We start from the raw sequence: 24,540 nt of genomic DNA, 5'->3' as shown, positions 1-24,540 counted from the left end.
TTAATTAAAATATAAATTTAATTGATAGATATTTTATTTAACCTGAATTTTGAATTTAAATTAAGTAAAAAAGAAGCATTATAAAAAGAAAGTTTCTGTAAAATTTTCATACTAATAAAAAGAAAATAGAATCAAAAATAGAATATTTTGTTTTTGCATACCTTTGATATTTTATTATTGCAATTTAGTGACTCAATATGAAAATTAAATTTATTTCTTTCATAATTTTAATAATGTTGTTTTTTTTTTTTTTTGTTTCATCGTATCTAATTGAATGTTATTAAAATTAATATAACTATTAAAAATGTTTTCAATGAAAACAAAAAATATTAAAAAAAATTCTGTAAACTGTTTTTATTAAAAAAAAAAAAAAAATATGTATAGGTATGTAATAATATTTAATTCTGATTTTATTATAATTTTTTTTTTTTATTTATTTTAATGCTATGTATTTATATTTCGCTTTAAAAATGTCACAATATTTATTCTTGTTTTATTTATGTTTTTTTTTTTTTTTCTAAATAACTCGAACTTAAAATAGAGATCGTAGATAAATTTAATAATTTTTTTTTTTTCTTTTTAATTTTCAAATTTTCTATTAACTGTGTTTAATTTATATATATATATATATTATTTAAACTTATTTTCATAATTATGTTGCTCTCATCTTAAGTTTTAATCTTAATGAAACTATTTCCTTCGCCCCAAATTTTTTTTTTTTATTAATGTTCCATTAATGCAGCTAAAAATATATAAAAAAATTTAAATAAATTATGTAATTAAGTTTATGAATAATGCGAAGTATGAGTAGTAACTTTCAATCAAATAAATTCGTACTGCAACAGTGACATAACTCAAAAAATACGATAAAGAAATAATCACTTAAAATATTTCTTCTTTGTGCAAAAACGTCAATTCTCTAGCTTGAAAATTTTTGCATATAATTAAAATATTGCTAGAACCGGAAGAATATATTATTAATATATATATATTAATGCATTCTCACAAATATGCATTTTACATACAATTTGTAAAAAAAAAATTAAGCTCACTGCTAAACACTCGATAAGAATTCAATGTACATAAATATGTATGTACATTTAAATGTAAGTAAAATGTATATACAATATACATACATATGTATGAGCATAAATATTGAATTCAAGTTATATAACATGTTTATTAATAGTTACCCATATTTTGTTTGTTCGAATAACTTTTCTAATTTTTGTAGATTATATCACAAACAAATCGGTAAGTAACTACAAATGTATATGTTTGTAAAATAGCTATATTCATAGCTATATAATAACGATATAAGTGAGTTGGAAATATTGTGAAATGCATACTATCTTAACCGGTTAATTATAATTTTCAAGTTACGAAATAGAATTTTAAAATGATAAAAAAAAAATTTTTTTTTTCAAACTTGAATTTTTAAATTAATTTTTTCAAATTTTATAATTTGGAGTACGAGTCGGGTAATGCAATGAAAAAATAAAAATAAAAGTGTATTTAACATATTATTTAACTTACGTGAAGGACTTCTTGTTTTATTAGTTTCATTAGGTGGTGTAAAATTCAAAAAATCCCATATTAATATTGTGTCATCATGTGAACTACTAACAATTTGGAATTCATCAAATTGCAAACGGAAAACTCGTCCAGTATGTTCCTAAAAATAATTGCAAAATTATAGAATTAATTAAAATTCAAGAAATATATATACATATGTAAGTATATTTAATTTAATATATTAAAAAAAAATTTTTTTTTTTATTTTTACCACTAAGGTTTTAAGGCAAAGTGCACTAGATTGAGCTCGTGGATCTAATGCTGCAACTAAATCCCAAACTTTAATTTTACCATCATAAGCACCACTAACAATACGTTTTGAATCAAATCTGATGCATCTAACAAGTTCTTCATGACCTTCAAGAACTCTTAAACAAGCTCCACATTCAATATCCCATAATCTAAAATAATGAAAATTAATAATAAAATTTAGCACTTATGATTAGATAAAAAATAATAAACAATTATTAATAAAATAAAATTTTCATAAAATTTTTACCTTATTGAATTATCAGAGCTACCACTTACAACTAAACGATCACGATATTGTAAGCAAGCTATACCTCTTTTATGACCATTTAATGTTCTTACAAATTCACAGCTCGAAGTACTCCAGACTTTTATTGTTCGATCACCGCTTGCAGATACAATATATTTTTCATCAAAATCAACTACATTAACCGCTGCACGATGACCAACTAAAACACGTCTTAATGTTATTTCTGTTGGTGATGTCATATCCCATACAGCAATAGAACGATCTTTTGAACATGTTACCATCAGGCCATTATTGAAACGTAAATGTAAAACAGCTTCACAGTGATGTATTAATGTATTAACCATTTCACCACTATTAACATCCCAAACTCTTACAGTTGAATCACTTGATCCGCTAATTATAACTTTATCATCATATTGTAAACAAAGCACAGAACCTGTGTGCCCAGTTAAAGTCTGAAATTATTTATATTATTAATATTAAAATTTTTAAAAATAATTCGATTAAGTAAAATATTACCTTAACACATTGTAAATCCGCTCGATCCCATATTTTAATTGTATTATCCCTAAGTCCTGAAACAATTTTAACATCATCATACTGAAGACAATAAACACCTTTTGAATTTTCTGAGCGGCAATTTATTCGTCTCAGCATATGTCTACCAGTTCGCCAATTATGTTCTATACTTTCGATGTCCTACATAAAGTAGAAAAAATTTCATTTAATTTAATTTATTTTTTTGTTTTGTTAAATACAAACTTACATTCATTATTTTTGGGAAGAGCTCACGATAAAATGAATGGGGTCTATGTGTTGTACCTGGTCTTGGTTTGAATAAATATTGTATCCAACCACGACGTTCGGCTAATCCTCGCCACAATGAATCGGTTCGAACTTTTCGTTCAATTAATTTTTTCCACAACATACCTTCTGATATAACACGAAGCCACTCTTTACATACTAATTCGGCAGATTTTAATGAATCAGCGTCAAGATATGATAATATCGTTTCCGCAATGTGATCAAGACCTTTTTCTGTAACATTAATTGTAAAAACAATTAGTGGAAAATTGTAACATAACGAAGAAAGTGAAATTCAAAGAAAAGTTTAATAAAAGTATTTAACGCAATATAAATTTTAAATAAATATTTTATATTTACTTGGCAGCAATGAGATAAAATCCCTTTGTAGCATTGGCTTTAGAAACGCATTAATATGTCCATGTTGATAATGACACATTCGTGAAAGCAATTGCTCAACAAATTCAACTTGATCTCCTTCATTCCATTTAATAAAATATCCTAAGCATGTATCACGTTCTGTTTGAAATGTTGGTGATGGTTCTTTCTTCCTAACTGGATCATATAGCATTGTCGATGAAAACTAAAAAAGTGCAATAAAATAATAATTAATAATTTTGTGATTGATTGAATGATTGAATCCTAACTTAAAAAATATATTTTTGAATTTATTTTCTTCTTTTCTAATTCATTAATTTGAATGAGCTTTTCAAAGCGATTTCTGGAAAAATCTCGGACTGACTAAATTAGATATTCACATAAACTAATCTTTAAATTTTCTCTTAATTTTTAAAAAAGAATTTGTACAATTGCTTCTGGGACCGATTTTAATAAGTAAGAGCATTTTCACACATTGTCTATTATATTTTCATTTTTGTTAAAATTGATGAAATTTTTACTTAGTTTTAAGAAGGCAATTGAAATAATATTTACTTTCTGTTTTAATTTCATTCTGTTTTCCATTCTTCTATTTTTTCAGGTCAATGAAGACGTATGTACATACATAAATATATAAGTAAATAATGTAAGTAAGTACCTTATAAATTTAATTTTTTATAATTATTAGTTATAATATGTCGCAAACTGTTATACGGTATTAATCAGCATTATACCAAGTTGAAAAACAACGTAAGTATATAAGCGTACGTATAAGCACAATTTCAAATTCGTTTATAAGTTTTTCTTATTGTTATACAAATTAAATAATAATAAATATTTTTAAAAATATACATTTAAAAATTAATTATTTAACGAAGATTCACTTAAATTTTGTACTAGAACTAATAGAACCTATTCATAAACACAGTATAAATTGCGATATACTCGTATAGCAAAAACTGTGCTATAGTTGTGTTCATAAAAACGGCATATGTTGCATATTTATCACGTTATACTTTTGCAGTATTACATTTATGTAAATCTCTTATAATATTAGGGTTAATTTGAAAAATTAATTTTTTTTATTATTTTGTTCTATATTTAAAGAGTAACTACAACATCAAATTGTATGTTGCGTAAATTATCACAAAGTTAAAGTACATAATTAAGCAAATATTTGGCCGATTAAAATCAGAATCTAGATTGTGAAATTAAATTTTAAAACAAGTTTTTCAATTGCTTTCTTTAAACAAATAAAATAAAAATTACCTATAATAAAGTAGAATTCTCAAGCTCAATAGAAATTGTCAATATTATTAGATATTAAAAAATCATTTTCAAAAAATTCTGCCCGAAAGAGTGTACTTGTATTCGACTGTATATATGGTTTCAAAATTTGATTTTAGTTATAAGAATTCTTTTAAGATTTTCAATTAAATTAAAAACATATAAATTTTAATTTTTATATTTTACTTCCATCCCGTGTACTACGTACTCCAGTTCTTATTTCATACTTAATTTATATTTTATTTATATATTTTAGTATTTAATATAGAATTATGAAATTTCACTAAATAATCATTTAACATTTAGTTTGATGGTCGTGTAAATAAATAACAAGAGTTGTGTGCTTGCATAATAATGTGCATTACTGTTATGACATTACTGATACTGACAACAATTTAAAACAGTTCACTTCCATTATTATGCCGCAAATTAATAAATTTTGTAAAAAAAAAATATTTTGTAAATATTTTGTAATAATAAAATTAAAATTGAGCTATAGAGAACCAATATAAATCGAATTTTTTTTTATTATTCATTATAAGTATTGCAGGTGATATTTTTGCTGTTAAATGAATCGAATCGAACCTTGAAAAATTTAAAGCTAAACTTTTATATATTCAGTTTTGTCTATATAGCAATAAATTAATTATTACTTAAAATTATTAATAATTATAAAATGTAATAAAATGAAAAATTCAAATTTCATTTAAATTTATATTTTTTAAATTACTTTTATTTACTTTAAATTCTAGTAATTAAATATCGTGAATATTGTGAAATTTTAATGAATATAAAAAAAAATCACAATGTTACAGGGTATTACAAAATATGAGTCTTCACTCTTTAGTGCAAGAGGTCGTGTATCGATGGGTCTTATTATAGCAAAAACAGTGCACCGATAGCAACAACAATTAAAAAACACTTATTTGCTTAACTAGTGCATACATATTTGCTCCACAAGAACGTATCGTGTAATATTTTTCCCTCGAGACTAATTCAAATTTTTGATGTGTGGTACTTTTTTATTATTATTAAATTTCAATTTGTGAATAAAAAAAAAACATAAATTTTTTTAAAAATATTTCCAAACTGCAAAATAAAAAGCCTATGATTGTCAATTTTTTACAATTTGACATCGAAAATTTCCTTCGTCACTAATTAGAGGGAAATTATTTTTTTCCCCCCATTTTTTTCCACTAATACAACAGTGAGTGAAAATTCGTCCTATTTTTTCAACTAAAAAAATTATTTATATCAAATGCACTTCTAGAATACCTTGGTTATCTGTTTGTTTTAAAAAAAAATTTTCTTTATTATTATTATTTATTTATTGCCTTGCCTATATTGATTTAAAACCAGAATATGAATAATGCATTTAAACAAAATTTAATTATGAAATAAAATGAAATATAAAAAAAAAGTGATAAAAATTAAATCGTTATAAGAATTGAATTTTTTTTTTAATAAAGAAGAAATTTATTTTCCAAATAACCTCAGCTAGTGCCATAATTGCATTTAGTTTAGAACATACATAAATTATTTAAATATTTTGCTAGCTTTTAGATATTTAAAAAAAATCTAATTATGTACTTAAGTAAGTACATTGATTTTTTATGATTTTCAATTTTTTTTTTCAAATTTTCATTAAGTAAAAGCAAGATAAATTTAGAATCACGTCATTTCACTTAATTTACGTTGTACTATGTGTATATACTTATAAGTGTACTTTGTTGAAATATTAAGTATGAATGTGCTTTTGGATTCACATTTTATATGTGTCATTTAAAGTAATTTATAGTGTTATACTAGGTGTTATACTAACGTATATGTACTTTATTCTGTTTTTTTACGCGAATTTTTTTTTAACAAGCAATTTTATGTGTGTTTTGTAACTTGATTCGTAAAATATTTTTAAGAAAACCATTAAAATTAAAAAAAAAATTGAATTTTAAGACTTAAGTTTAAAAATGAAATTTCTTATAAGAATCATGAAGAAAAAAAAATCTGATATTATTAAAGGATGCATAGATGAAAGTTCTGAATAAGATGTTATTAAATATTTATAGGAACTATAGGGTTTCTGAAACAAAGAATTTGGATTCGTTATTCGGGTTAAAATTGCCGAATATTGATTTTTCATATAACATCTTCATATATTTCGAGTCTCTAAACACAAATGTTTAAATAGATACCTTCCTAGTATAATATAATTGAGAGACATACAATATCAATATTGTTGCAATATTATAACAGTTATGTACTGTTAATATCAATTTTTAATGCACATAATAAAAATTTCTTTTTAATAAATATAACAAGTATTATTAAGATTCGATGAATCTTGCGAAATTCGATGAATCTTCTGATTATTTAATGTACATAAGTAATTCTTTTATTTATTGCGGAATTCGGGAAATATTTTTTTTTGGATAGAATAGGGAACATCCCATACTTATTATGAATTTTTTCATTAATTCTTATCTACTATATTAAGAAAAGTACAATAATTGTTTCACCGAATTTTCTTACTTAATTTGTTTTCGAAAATATTTTCTAAATAATTTTTAAAGCAGAATAATTGTGATATATATTTATATATGTATATATGTACATGTATGTGTATACAATTAAATTAAATAATTTATTTTAATAACATCATTGATATAGCTTTTGTGTAGTACCTGCCAATCCCTCAATTTTCATAAATATTTCAGTGATTTATTTTGTAGGGAAAATGTTCGATTAAATGTAAGATTTCATACATAATATAACAATTATATACACAAATACAAATAATTTATACATGAATATAACTATAGTATATGAGTTTACTATTGTTATAATAAAAGTAGTGATATATTAGTAGATAGAGAGTAAGTTACGAATGTTTGTATTTAAACTTTTATCTATTTAATGAATTTATCTTAAAATTTATTTTTGGAACTTTCACTTTTCCTTTTGTCATTTTTTCTACGATTTTTTTTTTCGTTTTTTTATTTTCTTCTTGTATTAGTTACTTAATTATTAGTGAATGGTTATCATTATAATCTGTTAATAGAGAAAGAAAACAATAAAAAGCAGGCGGTAGATATTATAGTAGGTACATAATTGGGTTTGATTGAATATTTGTTAGGAAAAAAATAATAAAAAGTGAAAAAATAAAAAAAAAAAATATTGACTAATATTAATGTTTTATATCGGTTTTTCTTGAAAGTAAAAATATTTAAGAGAAACGAATATTTAATGTTGATATATATAAGTAAAATAACATTGTATATGGAAGGTTATAGTAGAATATTTGTGAAACAATTAACAAATTTTCTATAAGTAAATTTAAAAATAAAAATGTAAAATCCTTTTTTCAGCTTAACATTTTACTATAGCTCAACATAACCAGATTTTATGCAAAGAAAACACGTTTTTAATGTGAAATTACACTCGAATTTAATTTAGCTCTGTAATTTTAGTGTGTAAAATTTATCAAATTTTTGACCAAATAGAGCGAATTCTACTCTAAGCATTGTTATAACATGATATATGGAATTCAATTCACCCTTTTCTTCTGTTTAGGTTGCCTACTTATAAAAGTAGGTTTCAGCTTTTAGATTTAAGTTCGCTTCGTTGTTATTGTTTGGTTTCTGATATTATTGCCCCGTTTTTATTGTGTCGAAATTTTTTTTCAATTGTCTAGCTCATAGTACAGAGTATATAGGATGTATGATCCAATAAAGCGTATATTACGTGAAATTACCTTATATTCTTTGATTATTTTGTACGAACTCTATGATAGCATTAATTTTAGTTAATTAAAAGTTGGCTAAGTGACGTACATTTTGCTATACTAAATTCTTGTATGTTCTAAGCAATCTTCTGATATTAATGTAATGTTAATGTAAAGGCAAAAGTTAACTGTATTTATAAAATTTTATAAAATTATAATCTTTATTCTTTAAGCAGAATGTTTCTTCGATTAAGTGCTAAACAGAATAAAATTTATTTAAATATTTAATATTAATTTATTATTAAAAAATTTTTTTTAAATCTTTCTTTAAATCTTTATTTTTAAATATAAAAAATTAATTGTCAATTATTTTAAGGTTAAATAAAAAGCTTAATATAATTTATAAATTATATTACTTTATATGTTGTAGATAATGTAAATAATGTAAATAATAGAGAAAATCAAAAATATAAATAGTATAACAGTTTGTATTGTTATAATGCATAAATATTTCCTTGCAACAATATATAATAAGTATGTAGGTAGGTAAGTATATAAAATATATTTTTGTTTTAATGAAAACACCTTGATAAAAAACATCATGCATTTTTTTTTCATAAGTAAGTATAGTAAAAAAAAAAAAGCAAAATAAAATCAAAGCTCAATGAAAAAAAAAAAAACACGAAAATGATTTTGTTTTCATTTTATTTCAATTAAGTAATTTTTTTTATTTTATTTTTGTTATTTTCTATTTTTTAAATTTGATATTGAAAATTTTTAATGTAAAAAATTAAAAAAAAAAAAGAAAAAACTCACATTAAATCATTTACTACTTGGATACACCTAGACAATTTTCTGTATTTTTAAAATTTAAAAATAATTAGTAAAATGTTTACTACAAGGATAAATAAATTGAAAATTTAAGATTTATTTAAGATTGAATTAATCAATATTCTGATAGGTATAAGAGTGAATTTAATTGAAAATAAAATTTAAAACATAAGCTCAAATATTGCAGGTTAATTTACTTTAAAATAAAATTAAAAACAATTCACTTTAAGAATTAATTGTTTTAAATGGAATGGAAATTGAACAATTAACGAAAATCTATTAAACATCTTTATTTATTACAAAATTTCATCTTATTTGTTACAAAATTTCAAAGGCTTATTTGATTTAAAAGTTGTAAAATAAGATTTTCTCTACTTGTTATGTCTCCACTTATTTACAATTCGTGCTTTTATATTTTTTAATGCCTGAAATTTATAAGCTAAAATATTAACGAAAAAAGTAGAAAATAACAAAATTGTAGGCAAACTGATATCAATTTGGTATTGCTATTTTTAAGTATTCAGTATTTGGGTAATTTAATATTGATAAATTTAGATATAAGTAGGTACAATAAGAAGATAATGTGGTTACCATACTTTTGTATAACATATGCAATAATAAGAAAGCAGTATATAAAAAATCCTGAGTAGCATCTGTTCATAAATTTTTAATTTAATAAAAATTTCCATAAATTAAATATATGTATGTATAAAAGAAAATATGAAAAATTTAACTATGAGAATAAATTTGAAAGAGACCATATGATTTAAAATCATTACGAAAAATTCATTTATGCTTTTTATTATATTTTTTTTAATCTTTGTTTTAATTTCAATTTTCTTTTAACTATCTACCATATCCAAAGTGAAGTTTAAGTGAGTATAATCTACCTATCTACCTACACCTATACATACTTAAATATATTTAAATATACCTATATTTTTTTTTTTAATAATAATGTACTCATTTTATTCCTCATATTGCTTGGTACGTACATAGGTAAAATAAAGTTTGGAGTTTCTTTAATTGTGGAAATACTATAAAATATTACGCTTATTTTTCTTTTTTATTCTTTTCATTTCATTGTTGTTGTGTTTCATCATCGTCTCTCATGCGAACCTAACTGTTAATTTTCCTGGTTTCATGACTACGAAAATTATTATTTTTTTTTTTTTATTTTTATTCACTAACTTACTTCCCAAAATGCAATACACTTTCCCCCCCCCTTCTCAACATTCATTGAAATTCATTTTAAAATTTGTAAATTTTGTTTCGTATGCATATTCAATTCAAATATTTGATGTAATTTGTGTATGTAGGCAGGTAGGTAGAGATACCTACCTATCTAGTTTGATATCTGTGTATAGAAATGATTTTATATTTAAGAATAGTAACTATTTCATTTCTTTTTTTTTAATTATTAATAAATCATGATATAAAGCGAGCCTCACCAATATTAAAATAGATTATGGTGCCTATTCTTTATTTTTTAATTAATTGAAATTTAATGGAGTATTTAAGTAGGTATTATAATGACATATTTTACATAAACTTTCAAATTAAAATCTGTTAATGTGAGTAGGTATTGATGCCTATCGAAATAGGCTCTGATCCTATGTTAAAAATTCTAATAATTACAGTGTTAATGTAGAATTCAGCCTGCGAATTATCGGCCAATTGCTAACTACCTTTCTAATAAATGAAAATGTTCAGTTACAATCGTGATCATGATAATTTTCTTGTAAGAATGCCAAGGAAATGTATTTATTGCACGTAGCCTCATAAAAAATGCAATCTGATAAAACGAAACTTTACTTATTTATAAGGATTTTTTAAGATAGAACAGAATATTATTAAGGCACAAAAGCTCATTCTACAATCTGACATAACTATTTTCAATAGTTCATTAAATTAAATTGTAAGTAATCAACCTATTCCATATTATATCATGTAGGTACGTAACTGTTAAAAAAATTTTTCAACTTTTATTTATTATTTATCTGCATACTTTATTAAACGTAATATCCTTAAAATGTTGTATGTACGTATGTTGGAACCTACTTACAAACTTAGATAATTTTCTTCACATTAACATTATAAATAATAAATTCCCTAAAACCTGTTTTGTCTACCTTACGTCTCAGATAGTAGATACATATTATTTCTTCACCTTTTGGATATATCTACCTATAGGTACCCATCAAAATTTACACAAATGCATTTTTTAAATAGGTAATTTAAGATCATTTACTGTATTAGAAATTAAAAAAAAAAAAATAATAAAATGGCGATTATGTTTTTATTAAAATTTCTTACCTGTGAATTTGAATTTGTATCATCCATAATCTTGTCAGTATCCATTTTCATCATTTGGATTTTGACGTCTTCCACCTTGGCAGAGTCACAAATATTTCTGTAGTCTTCTAATTTTTTTTTATATATCTAATTTACTAAAAAAAAAATCTTTTATCTTGTCAAAAAACCAACCAAGCCAGTATTTTTTTTTTGTTACTGGGGGCTAGCCTACACAATAATTAAAAATTTTATTAAATTGTATTTTACATTGAAAAAATTTTATTCAAATTTTATTCAAATTTATATCAATTAATTTTTACTTATTTTTTCTGCACACTTAATACACCAAGCCAAATTTTTTAAACAAAAATTTTTCAATTTTTCTATTTGCATCAAAGCGCAAGTCATTAACTTATGAATATAAAAATGGACTTTTAATTTTATTGAAAATTATTAAATTGGCTTTGTACAAATATTAATTAATTTTTACTGGCAAATTTAAAATTTAGAATATTATAATTCTAAGTTTTATGGAATTATTTAAATTTATTAATTAATTTCGATTGATTTAATCATTTACGAAATGTATTTAAAAATCCTATTGAAATTAAAGACAACAAGCACGAACATAAGAACGAAGAGCGACACAAATTATAAAAAAAAAATTACGCTAGCAACTTGTGAGCTCAATGCGTCAATGTTATTTCATAACAATTTCTAAACATGAGACCTCTATTGGTGTTATAATAAAATAAAATAGTATAAATTTGTAAATTTTCAAAAAGAAAATTACTTTGAAACAGACAAATTTATAAAACGACAATAATTCTCGTCTTATGAAAGAAGAAATTTTAAGTAACCTTGCTAATTACTTCGTTTTATTTTCAAATATCCAAGTATTGTAATTGTAAAAACATAACGAAACGGCAAGGTAGGAAGTTATCCGTTAAACCAAACAAGAGCTGAATGGCAAAATTCAGCTCTTGTTCAGTATTTTGCACATAATGTAGCACACACATGGAAACAGATAATATCAGTAATAAACCGACAGCGGTATAATAGAAATTTAGGCTATTTCAACGCCGGTGATGAAATTCACGTCGGTAATTCACCTTGACTCTCTGAAGTTCCATACAATAGGGTGTATTATATATAACTTCTGACATTTCGACGCATTGAATCGTTTTTGTTCTATTTTCAACTCAAACAAAGGATTATTCACAAACGCAAAACACTCGATCTCCTAAACGCCGACTTTATTTAAAACACAACAATTTTATGTCAAGTCTTTATTGATACAGGATAAAAAAAACATTGATCCAATTAAAGTTTCATTTTAAGAGGTTTTTCCTTTTAGAAAAATAAGAAGGATTTAAAAAAAGGTTTCCATTCATTTCAAAAATAAATCGACAGATAACAAATTTTTACTGTATCAGAAAATATCTGAAAATATCTGGTGTAAAATATCTGAAGGATAATATGTAGAGATTTTTCATTTTTATCTGCCGCAAAATAATAGAAAAGTTGACTCTTGTAATATTTTAAAATTTGAAAATTTACTTTCGCTTCCATTCACCTAATAAAGATATTAAAGTTGAAAAATGGTAACAATCAATTGAATTAAGTTGGAATTGCTTTTATGTAGAATAACAAAAGACAGTGACAGAATAATCATCGCGGCGACACAATTTCTACGGTGTTCGGCAGGGCTTTTACTGTTGTGATGTTTCGACCATGTGAACTCATCATAAAAATCGTGTAAAATACAGTAACGTCAGATTTTAATCATAATGTAAATAGATTTTGTTTTGTTATCATTTAAAAGAATACAGCTGTCAGAATGGAGAATAAGGTTATATTTGATTTATGATTGACTACAATAAAAAATCTGCGCTTAGAAAATTTATTAAAAATATATAAAGGAACAATTTTGACTTGATTGATAGTCATGCAAGCTGGCCTTAAAATCTTAAAAAAAGTATCATTTTTTCGAAATACTAGTCATTTCTTATATAAATCATCAAAAAATTCGAATTTCGCCTCAGATCTTTTTAAAGCAATTGAAGAATATAAAGCGGCGGAAATGGAAAAGCAAACAATTAAAAAACAATATAAATCTCGGTATAATGGTAAAAACAAAAAGCGTCCGTGGCAAAATTACAGTGAAGAAATAAGCGAAGAGGTAAAACGGAGAAAAGCTAATTTTAACCCGGAAGACAGAATAAAAAGAAAAAAAACTGTAATTTTGTTAGGGTATTGTGGGGCTAACTACTATGGTATGCAAAGAAATCCAGGACAACAAACAATAGAAGAAGACCTATTTAAAGCAATGCTAAAATGTAAATGGATTGATGAAGAGGGGTTTAACCAACCACAGCAAATACATTTTCAAAGAGCTGCTAGGACGGATAAAGGTGTTTCAGCTGCCAGACAAATTTGTTCTGTGAAATTGCGTGGGTATAATAAAAATTTTTAGATATTCATTTAACTTATGCATTTTGACGTTTCAGCCGAAAAATTAGATTTGGAAGCTATTAACTCTGAACTTCCGGATGTAATACGTGTTTTTGCAACAAGACGAGTCACAAAAGGGTTTAATTCAAAGGATCAGTGCAATGCTCGAACTTATACTTACACGATGCCAACAATTGCTCTAGATGCAGAAGCAAATGCTTCGGAATATGCATCATACCGTATAAGTAAAACGAACCGTGAACGTTTTGAAGAGATTTTATCCATGTATGAAGGAACTAAAAATTTTCACAATTTCACTAGCAAAAAGTAACTTTTTCTTTATTTTCGAACAAGCTTTTAAATATAATTTTCTAAATGCATTTAGGGAGTTTCTTGATCCTTCTTCAAAACGTTATATCATGAGTTTCAAGACCGATGAACCATTCTTAAGTGAAAATGGATTAGAGTTTATAACGTGTCGTGTTAAAGGGCAAAGTTTTATGTTGCATCAAATCCGGAAGGTATTAATATAATAGTAAGGAATTAAAAATCCAATATCGTTAAGTATAATGCAATTCTAGATGGTTGGACTCGCTTTAGCCATTGTTCGTGGAAACGCAAATAAAGATGTGATGGATCGCGTTTTTGAAGAAAACCGATTAGATATTCCTATGGCTCCTGGCTTGGGCCTTGTTTTAGATCAAGTTCATTATGATCGTTACAATGAAAGATATGGAAATGACGGCGTACATGAGAATTTAACGTGGACTGAGTTTGAACCTGAAATTGAGAAATTTATAAAAACTTATATAAACCCCACCATTTTCGAAATAGAATTCAAAGACAAACCAATGTTAAACTGGATCGAAACTTTAGGTTATCACACTTACGATGTTCGTGCAATTGACGATGAAAAAATAAAAAATATTTCCCAAAAAGAAATTTTAAAAACTGAACATTTAGATATTCATTCTAAAAATCATGATTTCGTGCCGCCTGAAAAAGAATTAGATGGTAAAATAGATGAAAAATTCAGTTTGAAATAAAAAGAAATAGATAAGAAAATATTTAATTAGTTTATGTCATTATAATTTAAGTACAATACTATCATTTTTCCTAATTTTATTTATTCTTCGACGCTTTCTAGACTTTTTATAGCCATTTGTAAAACACCCTCTCTTGAATATGCACCACCAATAAAGCCGGTTGAGTGGCAAAATTTCATATCTTTGATATCATTTTGATTTTTGAATTCATGCAAACCTCGCCAACTTTTTAAAAGAAATTTTCGGCAAACAAAACTATTTGGATCGTTTGGAACGCACATAACTCGCCAATCATTATTTGGACCGCAAAAGAGTACGTATTTATGAACACCTTTTAAATTTAATTCTTCCTCAAGTTTAAATAAGTGATCTTTCCACGGACAGCATTTTTCGAGTTCGATTATTTCTCCACTCATATGGATAGACTTCGAGTTTAAAATGGCAGCCTTTACAATCTCTCTTGCTGGTAACCAAACTGTTGCACAAAATACGACCTTTTAAATGTAAGGAAAATTTTTGGATAAAATTTTGGTAAAAATTTTTCGAACAATAAATTTAATACTTTATCTCTCAACACTTCTCCTACAAGATCTTGGGCTTTCTGAAATCTCTCATCTTCATTTAGGGAACCGGTATCATTCCATTGCGGATTTAAATGTTGAACCCTACTACTCAAATGCGTCGTAATAAAATATTTTTGCTCTCCATCACAAATAGGAACACCGTTATCAATTGCATCTATTTCCATTATTAAAGATTTATAAACTTGCTCATAAATCGTTTTCAGTTGATTTGCGTCTAGTGTAACATCTTCTTTTTTCAAAATTGCTTGTAGTACTTTTTCACCATAGTACACATAAACTAAACCTGCCGAACTTAATCTGCAAATTTTATTCAAAAATAAAATCACTTATTAAATGATATATCGTCTGTTAAGAAATGAAACAGCGTATAATGTGTACAAAATCTATGGATTTTCGCAACGACATAATAGATACGTACTCACCTGATATTGTAACCACCACCGAATTCTGGTTTTAAACTGCTAAATGTTTCATTAAAACCTTTTTGATGATGATCATATAGGTTGCGATCAGCATCGAATATTCCTCCTACATCTACAACTATATCGCAAGTGTTCAAGATTTCGGGATCTCTTGATCGAACAATTTTTGCATGTTTCATATTTTCTAACTGTTGAAGCATATAACACGCTAAAACCTGAAAATAAAGATTAATATTATTTATCTCCTTTTGAATAGTTATTGAAACAAAAATTGAACCTCATCGCAATGGAATGTTTCATTATGAGTTCCAATTTTTGATATAACACCGGTTTTCATTTTTTTTGGTTCGCTGCTCATAGATTTAGCGTGAAACGTATTATTTATCTTTTCAAATTTTATTACTCTTCTAAGGGAGGTGCTACCACTAGTAAATTTCAATATTCTTAACGTGTTCCGAACGAAAATGAGCATATTTATTGACTTCAGACTTGAATTGCTTTTGACAGTTACATTTGAATCATAATCTGATAATAACAAGGTCCGCTCGATAATTTTGACGTTTGGATAAAAATGAATAAATATGTGACGTCAGCATGCAGAATATTTTTTAAGTTTAAAATTTCGATTTTTTTTTGTTTTGTATAAATGATTTTTTGTATAAAGAATTTTAGAAGAGACAAAAATTAGATAATAATTATATTAAGACAACTTTAAAGTATATGTTAAAATTATTCCGACTTGTTAAGAATTTTAATTTTTGTGCAATAATCATTATTAATCAAATAATAAAATTTACAACAATTGTTATTATCGTTTAATAAACTTAAAATTATAAACATTATTATACGCACCTGACGTCATCAAAAAATAATTTTGCTATAAATCATGCTTTTGAAGGAATGAGACTTTTGTAAAAATTGGAGAGATTTACAACCACTGTCGAGTGACTGACATTTGTTGTTATTGACGTTTGTTTGGATTTTTTGTTGGGTGTGGGATATTAACAAATATTTTTTTATTTTTACATTAAAGAAAACTTCAGTTTAAACTAGAAATGGGGGCTAGAAATAAAAATAGTAAATTTGCGGTTGCTTTTACAACAATTGGATTTATTTTAATTTTAATAGCTTTCGTTTCTCCTTATTGGTTGGTTACAGATGGAAGATTGGTTGCACCAAAATTTCTAAATTTAGGTATTTACATAAATGTTTGTACAAATTGTTTAAACTTATTAAAGTTGAATTATTACATTATTCCAGGTTTGTGGGAAGTTTGTTTTAATAATTTTCAAGATGTACATCGATTTTATGATACGAGGTTTACAGGATGCATGTGGGTTTTTGAGGAGGAATATTATATTATTCACGATTTCCTATTGCCAGGATTTTATGTTGCAGTTCAATTCTTTTTTACTCTTTGTTTTACATTGGATTTAATAGCAATATTAGTAACACTGGTATTTTTAAAATCACCGCGAGATGATGACCGATATGTTTTCATTTTGTTAACGAATGGAGCTACTCAATTATTTGCTGGTAAACAGCATTCAAAGAATATGCAATAGCGTTAAAATAATTAAATAATTAACATGCAATAACGTTAAAATAACTATTAAATAATGCATTTCAAATTTCAGCTTTTTGTGGTCTTATTGCTGTTATTATATTTGGAGCTCGGGGTGATGGTAGAGATTGGATGCCCAATTGGCAGAATAATAACATGGGCTGGGCTTTTGCTTTTGCGTGCATAGGAGTATTGTTTTTGATCCCAGCAGGTGTTTTATTTATTGTAGAAGCGAGACGAGAACGGTACAAGCGTTTAAATGAAATTGGAACACGTGAGGCAAGCGCTTATACAATAGATGAACATGCAAGAAAATACAGAGGAAGTATTCATACCGATATTTAAGATTTGTTTTTAGTTTAAAAATTTCAATATGCATAGTTTATAGCTTTTTATTCCGTCTTTTTTTAATAACATTCCGTCCATTTTGTGAAAGTTGTACCTATAAACTGTATTCGAATAACGATCTATTGATAGAAATCATAGAAATATTTTTTAGTATTCTTTATTGTATATTATAAACTTGGAATTTTTTTACATATTTTTAAGTAAAAACCAAATGTTTATATTTTTATTAAATAAAAACTAAACTGACTTTTCCACACTTTCTTCTAGTTTCAATTTTTTAATATTTTGGTCATCATTTGTATCTGGAATAAATAGAAAAGCATTTTTCTAAACATTTAGTGTCCCGAAATATAATCGTGGCTTATACTTTTTGATAAGGTTTTTATAGCAGTTCTATTTTTTTCCTCATTCACTAATGTGGTTAAATATTCGTTTGATTTTTGTTTTGCTTCTTTTAAGCTATCTATTAAGGAAGTAATTTCTTTTCTATTATTAATTTCTATTGAAATTTCATTCGAGATGACGTCATTTATTAAGACATCAATTGTAATATTATCCATTTTTTATTATTTTTGTTTATGGAGTTTACTTTGTATTTCTCTGTATTTGTTTATAATTTTCAATAAACTTTAAATATGTATATATACGAATGACACAAAACATAACCTTTTTCTTAATGTATTATGTAGTGCACACATTGTTGTTTAAAATGACATTTTTAGAATATTTTTCTTACGATAACGTCAGTGTATATGGATAGCTGAAGCAAATTACGTACATATTTTGAAAAAATGCTTACTCCCATACAAAAATATTAGACTAAGATATTATATATTATATTAAATATAATTTTTTTTTTGAATTCCTATGAAAATTGCTTTGTCCTTTACAGAGTCCAACCAGTTCATCATTTTTTGTTAACGAAAATATAAACTTAATCCGCTGAATCAAGCATCGTTGAATTTAAAAACGAACATAAGTTAAGATTAACATGTTAAAATCATTCTTTTAAAATCTGAGTTCTATCTTTTTCTCTGATTTTAAAAAAGAAACTGGTAGAGCTTTTTGTTTGAATTAATAATTTTTCATATTTGAAATGTCAACATAGTGTATGAATATGAGTTCTGTAAAATCCTAAAACTATTTTCGAGCATGTTGACTTTGTTTTCCACTTCCAAATTTCTTTAATCGTAAAAAAGAGCACGAGTTTTTAATACTGAACCCTCTGAAGTAAAAAACAAAAACGGATCTATGTTTTGACAAATCTGAATTTGATTTAATGTAAAAAACGAAAACCCTCATAGTATCAAAAGTGAGAATTCAAGAAGGTTTCGAAGGTCAAATTACATTGCAGGTTTTCTGATTTATTCGTAGGTATTATACTGTTATTAACTCTATACTGTTATTATTTTTCTGAAGTTAATATCTTTTTGAAGATAGAATTTGAAGTGCTTCTCGATGTTAACGCACTAATTTTTGATGTATTATTTGTCAGGGTTCATTAACTCCTTTTATATCTTGTTCTTGTTTCGCGAAAAATAAAGAAAATATAAAAAAGTAAAAAAATAATTATAATTTGCACAGAATACTATTACGTTAATGAAATAAAATTACGCACGCAAACGTAAATGTCGAACATTATTCTATTCAAAAGTTGATGTGTGTAAAAATACCTTTGTCATATGTTAACGTTTCGTTTCGATAGATTTTCAGTATTATTTTAATGAGGTTGCAAAAGCCCTCAATAGGTGGTTTTTGTCTATTCATTTATAACATATTCAAATTTTAAATGTTGCATTAAATTTTGGTGTAAATTTTTGTTTTTTGAAAAACATTTCTAAAAAAAATTTGAAATTTATTTCAATAAAAAGAAAGTGCAAGCTTGAAAATCGTAAGTGTAAGTTTTATTCAAAAACAATTTTTAATTTAAGAGCTGATTTTGAATATTAAGTGCATATTTGCTTAAAAACGAAACTTTATAAATAAGTAATACACAAGAATATTCATTTTTTTATTTATTTATAAATATTAAATTTAATTAAATAAATTATTTTTTAATTGATATTCAACTGACTAGAAAGATATTCGTCGTTATTCTAATTTGAATTAAAAATTATTACAATATTGTCCTTAATTTTAAGTTTCAATTCAAAACGATTACAATATAGTAATATGTATGTATGTATGTTCCAAGATACAATCACATACATACATATTCATAATTTTTTTTGGAAATAATATTGTTAATTCTTGAAAAAAATTTTGACACCGTTTTATGAAAATGAAACGTTTTATGGATTGGGGCTAAAATCTAGTAATTTTATTTGGGGAGGGAGGCATTGAAGATTGCGAACTTGCATAACTTGCTCTTCTCGCCATACTGGCATTATTGTTTCTCATATTTTGGAACATATTACGTCTCGCGTTTACGGTTCCCCTTAAAGGTAAAGTTGGCATTTCACTTGGTGATGTCGGTTGACTTATGCGTTCAACCGATCTAGCTTCCGCCATTCCGTCTTCTCGCGATGTACTATATCGCATTGCTGGATTAACGCATTCATAAACGCTCTAAAATTGAAAACTTATTAATAAAATTAATCTTGGAAACTATTTTATTATTTACTATGTAATGCATATGTACATATATTACATTACGTTTGCTTGCACTTAATTTTAATTTATTTTTTACCTGTTCAGAAGGATATTGATTATTTTGAGCAAATGCAATAGATGTTAACGATGGAAGAGCTTGAGCGATATCCGACCTTTCAATACCTCTAACTATGAGAAATGATCTTGGTATTAATATTCCAATAAGTATTGCCCATCCGGTAGCTTGCATTCCTCCCGGTATAGCAGCATCACGCCATTTATCACCAAAGAAACACATAGGTATCCACGTACACCAAATTAAAAGACATAAAATAGCACCAATAACGATTAATAATCCTTCCCGATAGTTACGTTGTGAACGATATATAAACGGTATTAAAATGACTAAAAATATTAATAAACAGACATCATATGACATTAGAGCCCAAAATAAATTTCCATGAAAAATTTTATGGCACGAAATTTCGTCTTCAGCGACATGCATAACAATCAGTAATTGAGTTGATAAACCAATTTGAACTAGTGAACTAAAAATGCAGATTACACCTTGGATATATCCATTTACATGCGATAGAAAACCTCCTTCACTACCAATTGAAGCTAACATCAGAGCACGGCATAGGAGTAATGAAAATGTTAAACAATAACTAATTGTTATTAAAAAAACTCGAATAGCGCATAAAGTATTCATAGTCGATGCGTCTTCATATGTAACGTGTGAATTTAGATGGTCTGATCCATATTCCAAAGAAAATGGAATAAATGTTAAGAATAATAATACAAGAGAAATTAATAAAGCTATCGATCCAATAGGATTCCCTTCGAAAACATCACCAACTGAAATTCGTATAACAATAAATACAAGAATTGCTATACTTATAATGATGCCTAGTATTGACGCTGTTAAACCAGCTGCTATCCATGGTTCCGGCTTTAGTCGCCAAGACATTACAGATTCTCCTTCAAAATAGAATGGGTATTTGCGATTTGTTCCATCGCTGGATTGGCAATTGAAGACTTGCCCAAATTTGGATTTCATTTTATGACTTGTTTCGTTGGCAATATTGTAATGAAAATATGTGGTAATATTAGTAATGAAATTTTGGGACGCAATTTCTTTTAATTCGTACATTATATCTTTTTTCTTTGCCGAAGGATCAAAAGATTTATGTGGAACTTTTTGATGCATTTGAAATTGCATTAAATTTAACATTTTTCGTATTTTTAATTTATCGAGAATTTCATCTGGTTTAAATTCGTATATAGCAGAATTCCAATCCTGAACAAATTTTAAATAATTATAACAAGTTTCATAATGTATTATTCCTTGAGACTGATCACAATTAGTCATTAATGAATTATTTAGCCAATGAACCAAATCTAATAATGGACCACTCATTGATAAAAGCTCGGATGTTAAAATATTTTTCCCTAAAAGTGTTTCGTGTAATGTAATTAAAGTGGAATTTTCGTCAATAATTTGCAATGGAACTTCCGATTCCATTAAAATATAAGTTTTAGATGGAAGCCCTGAAATAAAGATATTTTTTTTTCGTAAATTTAACTTATGTCTTTTTTCTATTTAAAAAAAATGTTAACCTTTAATAAATGATCTGTCGACTCTTGTAGTTGGAATAGCAAAAATTGTACCATTTTCTTGAAAATTTTTCACCATTTTGTTACCAAGTAAAATGTATATATTATCAGAACTACGAAAGTGCATCAAACATAATTGAGCAGCTTTGGCTGCATCCATAAAATCATTATAAATATTTAAGTTTTCACCAATAATTTCGACAGAAGCACTTTTATCTCCCCATGGCATTTGATATATTAAATGAGCAACTTTTGAAAAAAGATGACTTCGTGTTGATGGTATTGGCCATATATAATATTCTAAATCATCTATTAATTCCTTAACATGAGTATATAAATCGAAATCAAGGAATACTCCAATAGGATGCTCTGTACATTGTTGTAAATATTGTACTTCTTGTATTAAAAGATTTTCAGTGTTTGATATATCTTTAACGAAAAGTGCTCTCATTCCTAAAACAATTAAAAATAATTTTAATATTATGGTATATTTTGTATATGACTTATAAATAGCTATATATAAAAAATTTAAAATATTGTTAACCTAATTCAAAATCGCCTCCAATTAGTCTAGCTCTATTTACACGATCAATAATAAATAAAGCTGTAACTGGATCTCTTGTTAATATTGATATTATTGCATCACCTTCGATTACTTGTACTAAATCATTTTCATCATCATAATTATCTGATCCAGTTTCTGTTATCTCATTACTTTCAATATTTTTTTGTAATTTTACTCCATCAATACATATAGATGGCACAGGTGATTCTGTTATATTTGAATTAGGTAATAGAGATTGATCATCTGCTAATGTTACTGTAGTTGTATTTATTGGTTGACCAAGTCTATTAAATGATGGCATTGTTATTCCTAACATTCCGCTTAAAGTATTTTCTCCAATTGCCACATTATTAAGGATGCTTATTATTGTTAACCAAATGGAAACTATATAGGAAATATATTTATAAAAGTAGATGCGAATATTATAATTTATAATATTTTATGTTATTGTTATAAAATTAGAATTGTAATTGTTTCGCTTAAATTTTAATGATATGGGGGATGAAATGAAATATTTTAAATTATTCACCTGTTTTTATATTCCAAAATGTCCTTAACTTATTCATATTTAAATGGTTACAAATTGCCTTAAATGACTATTGTTTACCGACTATTGGTATTTAATTTTTTTTTTATTTATTCTAAATTAATGTTAATTAATTGTAAATTATACAAAACATTGAAAAAAACCAGTTAATTGTTTAATTATACGAAAACGTATAATAAAAGGAAGATTTCTTTTTTGTTTACAATTAAAAATTTTTAATTAATTTTTTTTTTTAATAATCATTTTATCACTTTTATTTTATAATAATGTGCATGTATCGATTTTTATAATGTATGTCCTTAAATACATATACATGTACATACATACATATAAAATATTCAGTAATTTTCTCTATTAACAATAAAATTATTTTATTCCTTCTAAATTTTATAAATTATTTCACATTTGCATCTTTCGTTGTATTTTTTATTAAATTCAAAAAGTTGATAATATTATTTTAAAAATATTATTTATTAGCTTACAACAATAAGTTTGATTTCGCACTGGTAATTAAACAAAATATATTGTTTGCTTGTTTACAAGTAAAAATTATATACGTATGTAAAATTAAAATGTTGTTTTTTACTATTGATGTACCTGCATACAAATATGTACATAATTTATGTTGGCACATTTATGCTATGGTAACGGCGGAATATGCAGGTGCGGGTATTATAACAAAATTTGTTTTGGAATAAGTGTTTACAATATGATATACACACATTCATATGTATGATATAAACAAAACAAATAATAGAAATTAAAATATGCGTGTATGTTATTTAAATTCTAATAACTATTTATTAAGAATGAAATTTAAAATAAATTATTATACAATAATAATTACAAGTAATAGTAGAGCAGTGTCTAATAATTAATATGACATTTAATTACATGTATTGTTGTGAACGTAATATCGTGTCAAATTTAAAATAATTGTAATCAAATGACAAACATTTTTTGATAGTCTTAAAACTCAAATATTTGGTTTTATAATCTAATTTTATATAATAAATTAAATAGGAATATTTATAAAACATTTTATATTGTAGATGCGTATAAAAAGTAAAACATTGGGCTTGTTTACACGCGTGTATACATGGAGCATATGCCCAGCACTTCTTCTCTCTGGCTTCTCTTACATTGCTTCTTACGCTGTCTTTGCTATACATATATGTACATATAACAACTAAATATTATTTTCTATGAAGAGAGTATGTAAGAAGCATAAAAGAAGTACTGTGTATATCCGCTTAATGCATACACACGTAAAAAGATTTATGATCAATATTGGAATTTTGACGCTTTATGCTAGATTGTGTTTTGCCAGAGTGCGTTCACTGTCTTTATTTTATTTTATTATTAATTTGTAATTTACTTTAAGTGAATAATATGTAGTATTAGGTAATGT

General features: G+C 25.4%; 5 protein-coding genes across 5 annotated transcripts; 2 read left to right on the top strand and 3 right to left on the bottom strand.

Moving 5' to 3' along the window:
* Positions 1-382: 382 nt before the first annotated feature.
* Positions 383-11,979, bottom strand: LOC129607874 (F-box/WD repeat-containing protein 11). Its single transcript, XM_055519105.1, has 8 exons — positions 11,412-11,979; positions 3,239-3,461; positions 2,841-3,112; positions 2,594-2,773; positions 2,075-2,529; positions 1,787-1,976; positions 1,537-1,675; positions 383-742 (listed from the first exon to the last, which is right to left on the bottom strand). The coding sequence occupies exons 1-8, from the start codon at positions 11,463-11,465 to the stop codon at positions 723-725; spliced, it is 1,533 nt and encodes a 510-aa protein (XP_055375080.1). The 5' UTR covers positions 11,466-11,979; the 3' UTR covers positions 383-722.
* Positions 11,980-13,204: 1,225 nt separating this feature from the next.
* On the top strand, positions 13,205-14,890 carry LOC129607907 (pseudouridylate synthase 1 homolog). Its single transcript, XM_055519155.1, has 4 exons — positions 13,205-13,843; positions 13,901-14,171; positions 14,230-14,365; positions 14,426-14,890. The coding sequence occupies exons 1-4, from the start codon at positions 13,339-13,341 to the stop codon at positions 14,888-14,890; spliced, it is 1,377 nt and encodes a 458-aa protein (XP_055375130.1). The 5' UTR covers positions 13,205-13,338.
* An 11-nt stretch (positions 14,891-14,901) lies between these two features.
* LOC129607908 (MYG1 exonuclease) lies at positions 14,902-16,379 on the bottom strand. The gene is made up of 4 exons (XM_055519156.1): positions 16,174-16,379; positions 15,897-16,111; positions 15,453-15,771; positions 14,902-15,384 (listed from the first exon to the last, which is right to left on the bottom strand). The coding sequence occupies exons 1-4, from the start codon at positions 16,366-16,368 to the stop codon at positions 14,971-14,973; spliced, it is 1,143 nt and encodes a 380-aa protein (XP_055375131.1). The 5' UTR covers positions 16,369-16,379; the 3' UTR covers positions 14,902-14,970.
* Positions 16,380-16,863: 484 nt separating this feature from the next.
* Positions 16,864-18,064, top strand: LOC129608008 (uncharacterized). Its single transcript, XM_055519305.1, has 3 exons — positions 16,864-17,090; positions 17,157-17,432; positions 17,534-18,064. The coding sequence occupies exons 1-3, from the start codon at positions 16,952-16,954 to the stop codon at positions 17,803-17,805; spliced, it is 687 nt and encodes a 228-aa protein (XP_055375280.1). The 5' UTR covers positions 16,864-16,951; the 3' UTR covers positions 17,806-18,064.
* A 1,960-nt stretch (positions 18,065-20,024) lies between these two features.
* LOC129608005 (protein bride of sevenless) lies at positions 20,025-23,512 on the bottom strand. Its single transcript, XM_055519302.1, has 5 exons — positions 23,112-23,512; positions 22,562-22,966; positions 22,021-22,470; positions 20,498-21,951; positions 20,025-20,376 (listed from the first exon to the last, which is right to left on the bottom strand). The coding sequence occupies exons 1-5, from the start codon at positions 23,146-23,148 to the stop codon at positions 20,113-20,115; spliced, it is 2,610 nt and encodes an 869-aa protein (XP_055375277.1). The 5' UTR covers positions 23,149-23,512; the 3' UTR covers positions 20,025-20,112.
* Positions 23,513-24,540: the final 1,028 nt, after the last annotated feature.

This window comes from Condylostylus longicornis, unplaced genomic scaffold (assembly GCF_029603195.1).
Source record: "Condylostylus longicornis isolate FDR11 unplaced genomic scaffold, ASM2960319v2 ptg000030l, whole genome shotgun sequence".
NCBI classification, from domain to species: Eukaryota; Metazoa; Arthropoda; class Insecta; order Diptera; family Dolichopodidae; genus Condylostylus; species Condylostylus longicornis.
The sequence above is the reverse complement of the archived record's forward strand: the minus strand, read 5'-3'. Positions and strand labels throughout refer to the sequence as shown.

Excerpts from the sequence above, each read along its gene's own strand:
- LOC129607907 (XM_055519155.1), top strand. The coding sequence starts at position 13,339 with ATGCAAGCTGGCCTTAAAATCTTAAAAAAAGTATCATTTTTTCGAAAT. Across the intron at positions 14,172-14,229 it reads CACAATTTCACTAGCAAAAA|GGAGTTTCTTGATCCTTCTT; the intron begins GTAACTTTTTCT and ends AAATGCATTTAG. Across the intron at positions 14,366-14,425 it reads TGTTGCATCAAATCCGGAAG|ATGGTTGGACTCGCTTTAGC; the intron begins GTATTAATATAA and ends ATGCAATTCTAG.
- LOC129607908 (XM_055519156.1), bottom strand. The coding sequence starts at position 16,368 with ATGCTCATTTTCGTTCGGAACACGTTAAGAATATTGAAATTTACTAGT. Across the intron at positions 16,112-16,173 it reads AAACATTCCATTGCGATGAG|GTTTTAGCGTGTTATATGCT; the intron begins GTTCAATTTTTG and ends CTTTATTTTCAG. Across the intron at positions 15,385-15,452 it reads GAGAAGTGTTGAGAGATAAA|GTCGTATTTTGTGCAACAGT; the intron begins GTATTAAATTTA and ends TACATTTAAAAG.
- LOC129608008 (XM_055519305.1), top strand. The coding sequence starts at position 16,952 with ATGGGGGCTAGAAATAAAAATAGTAAATTTGCGGTTGCTTTTACAACA. Across the intron at positions 17,091-17,156 it reads ACCAAAATTTCTAAATTTAG|GTTTGTGGGAAGTTTGTTTT; the intron begins GTATTTACATAA and ends ACATTATTCCAG. Across the intron at positions 17,433-17,533 it reads AGCTACTCAATTATTTGCTG|CTTTTTGTGGTCTTATTGCT; the intron begins GTAAACAGCATT and ends TTCAAATTTCAG.
- LOC129608005 (XM_055519302.1), bottom strand. The coding sequence starts at position 23,148 with ATGAATAAGTTAAGGACATTTTGGAATATAAAAACAG. Across the intron at positions 22,967-23,111 it reads ATTTTGGAATATAAAAACAG|TTTCCATTTGGTTAACAATA; the intron begins GTGAATAATTTA and ends TTTCCTATATAG. Across the intron at positions 20,377-20,497 it reads ATCAATATCCTTCTGAACAG|AGCGTTTATGAATGCGTTAA; the intron begins GTAAAAAATAAA and ends TTTCAATTTTAG.
- LOC129607874 (XM_055519105.1), bottom strand. The coding sequence starts at position 11,465 with ATGATGAAAATGGATACTGACAAGATTATGGATGATACAAATTCAAAT. Across the intron at positions 3,462-11,411 it reads ATACAAATTCAAATTCACAG|TTTTCATCGACAATGCTATA; the intron begins GTAAGAAATTTT and ends GCACTTTTTTAG. Across the intron at positions 2,774-2,840 it reads TCTTCCCAAAAATAATGAAT|GACATCGAAAGTATAGAACA; the intron begins GTAAGTTTGTAT and ends TACTTTATGTAG.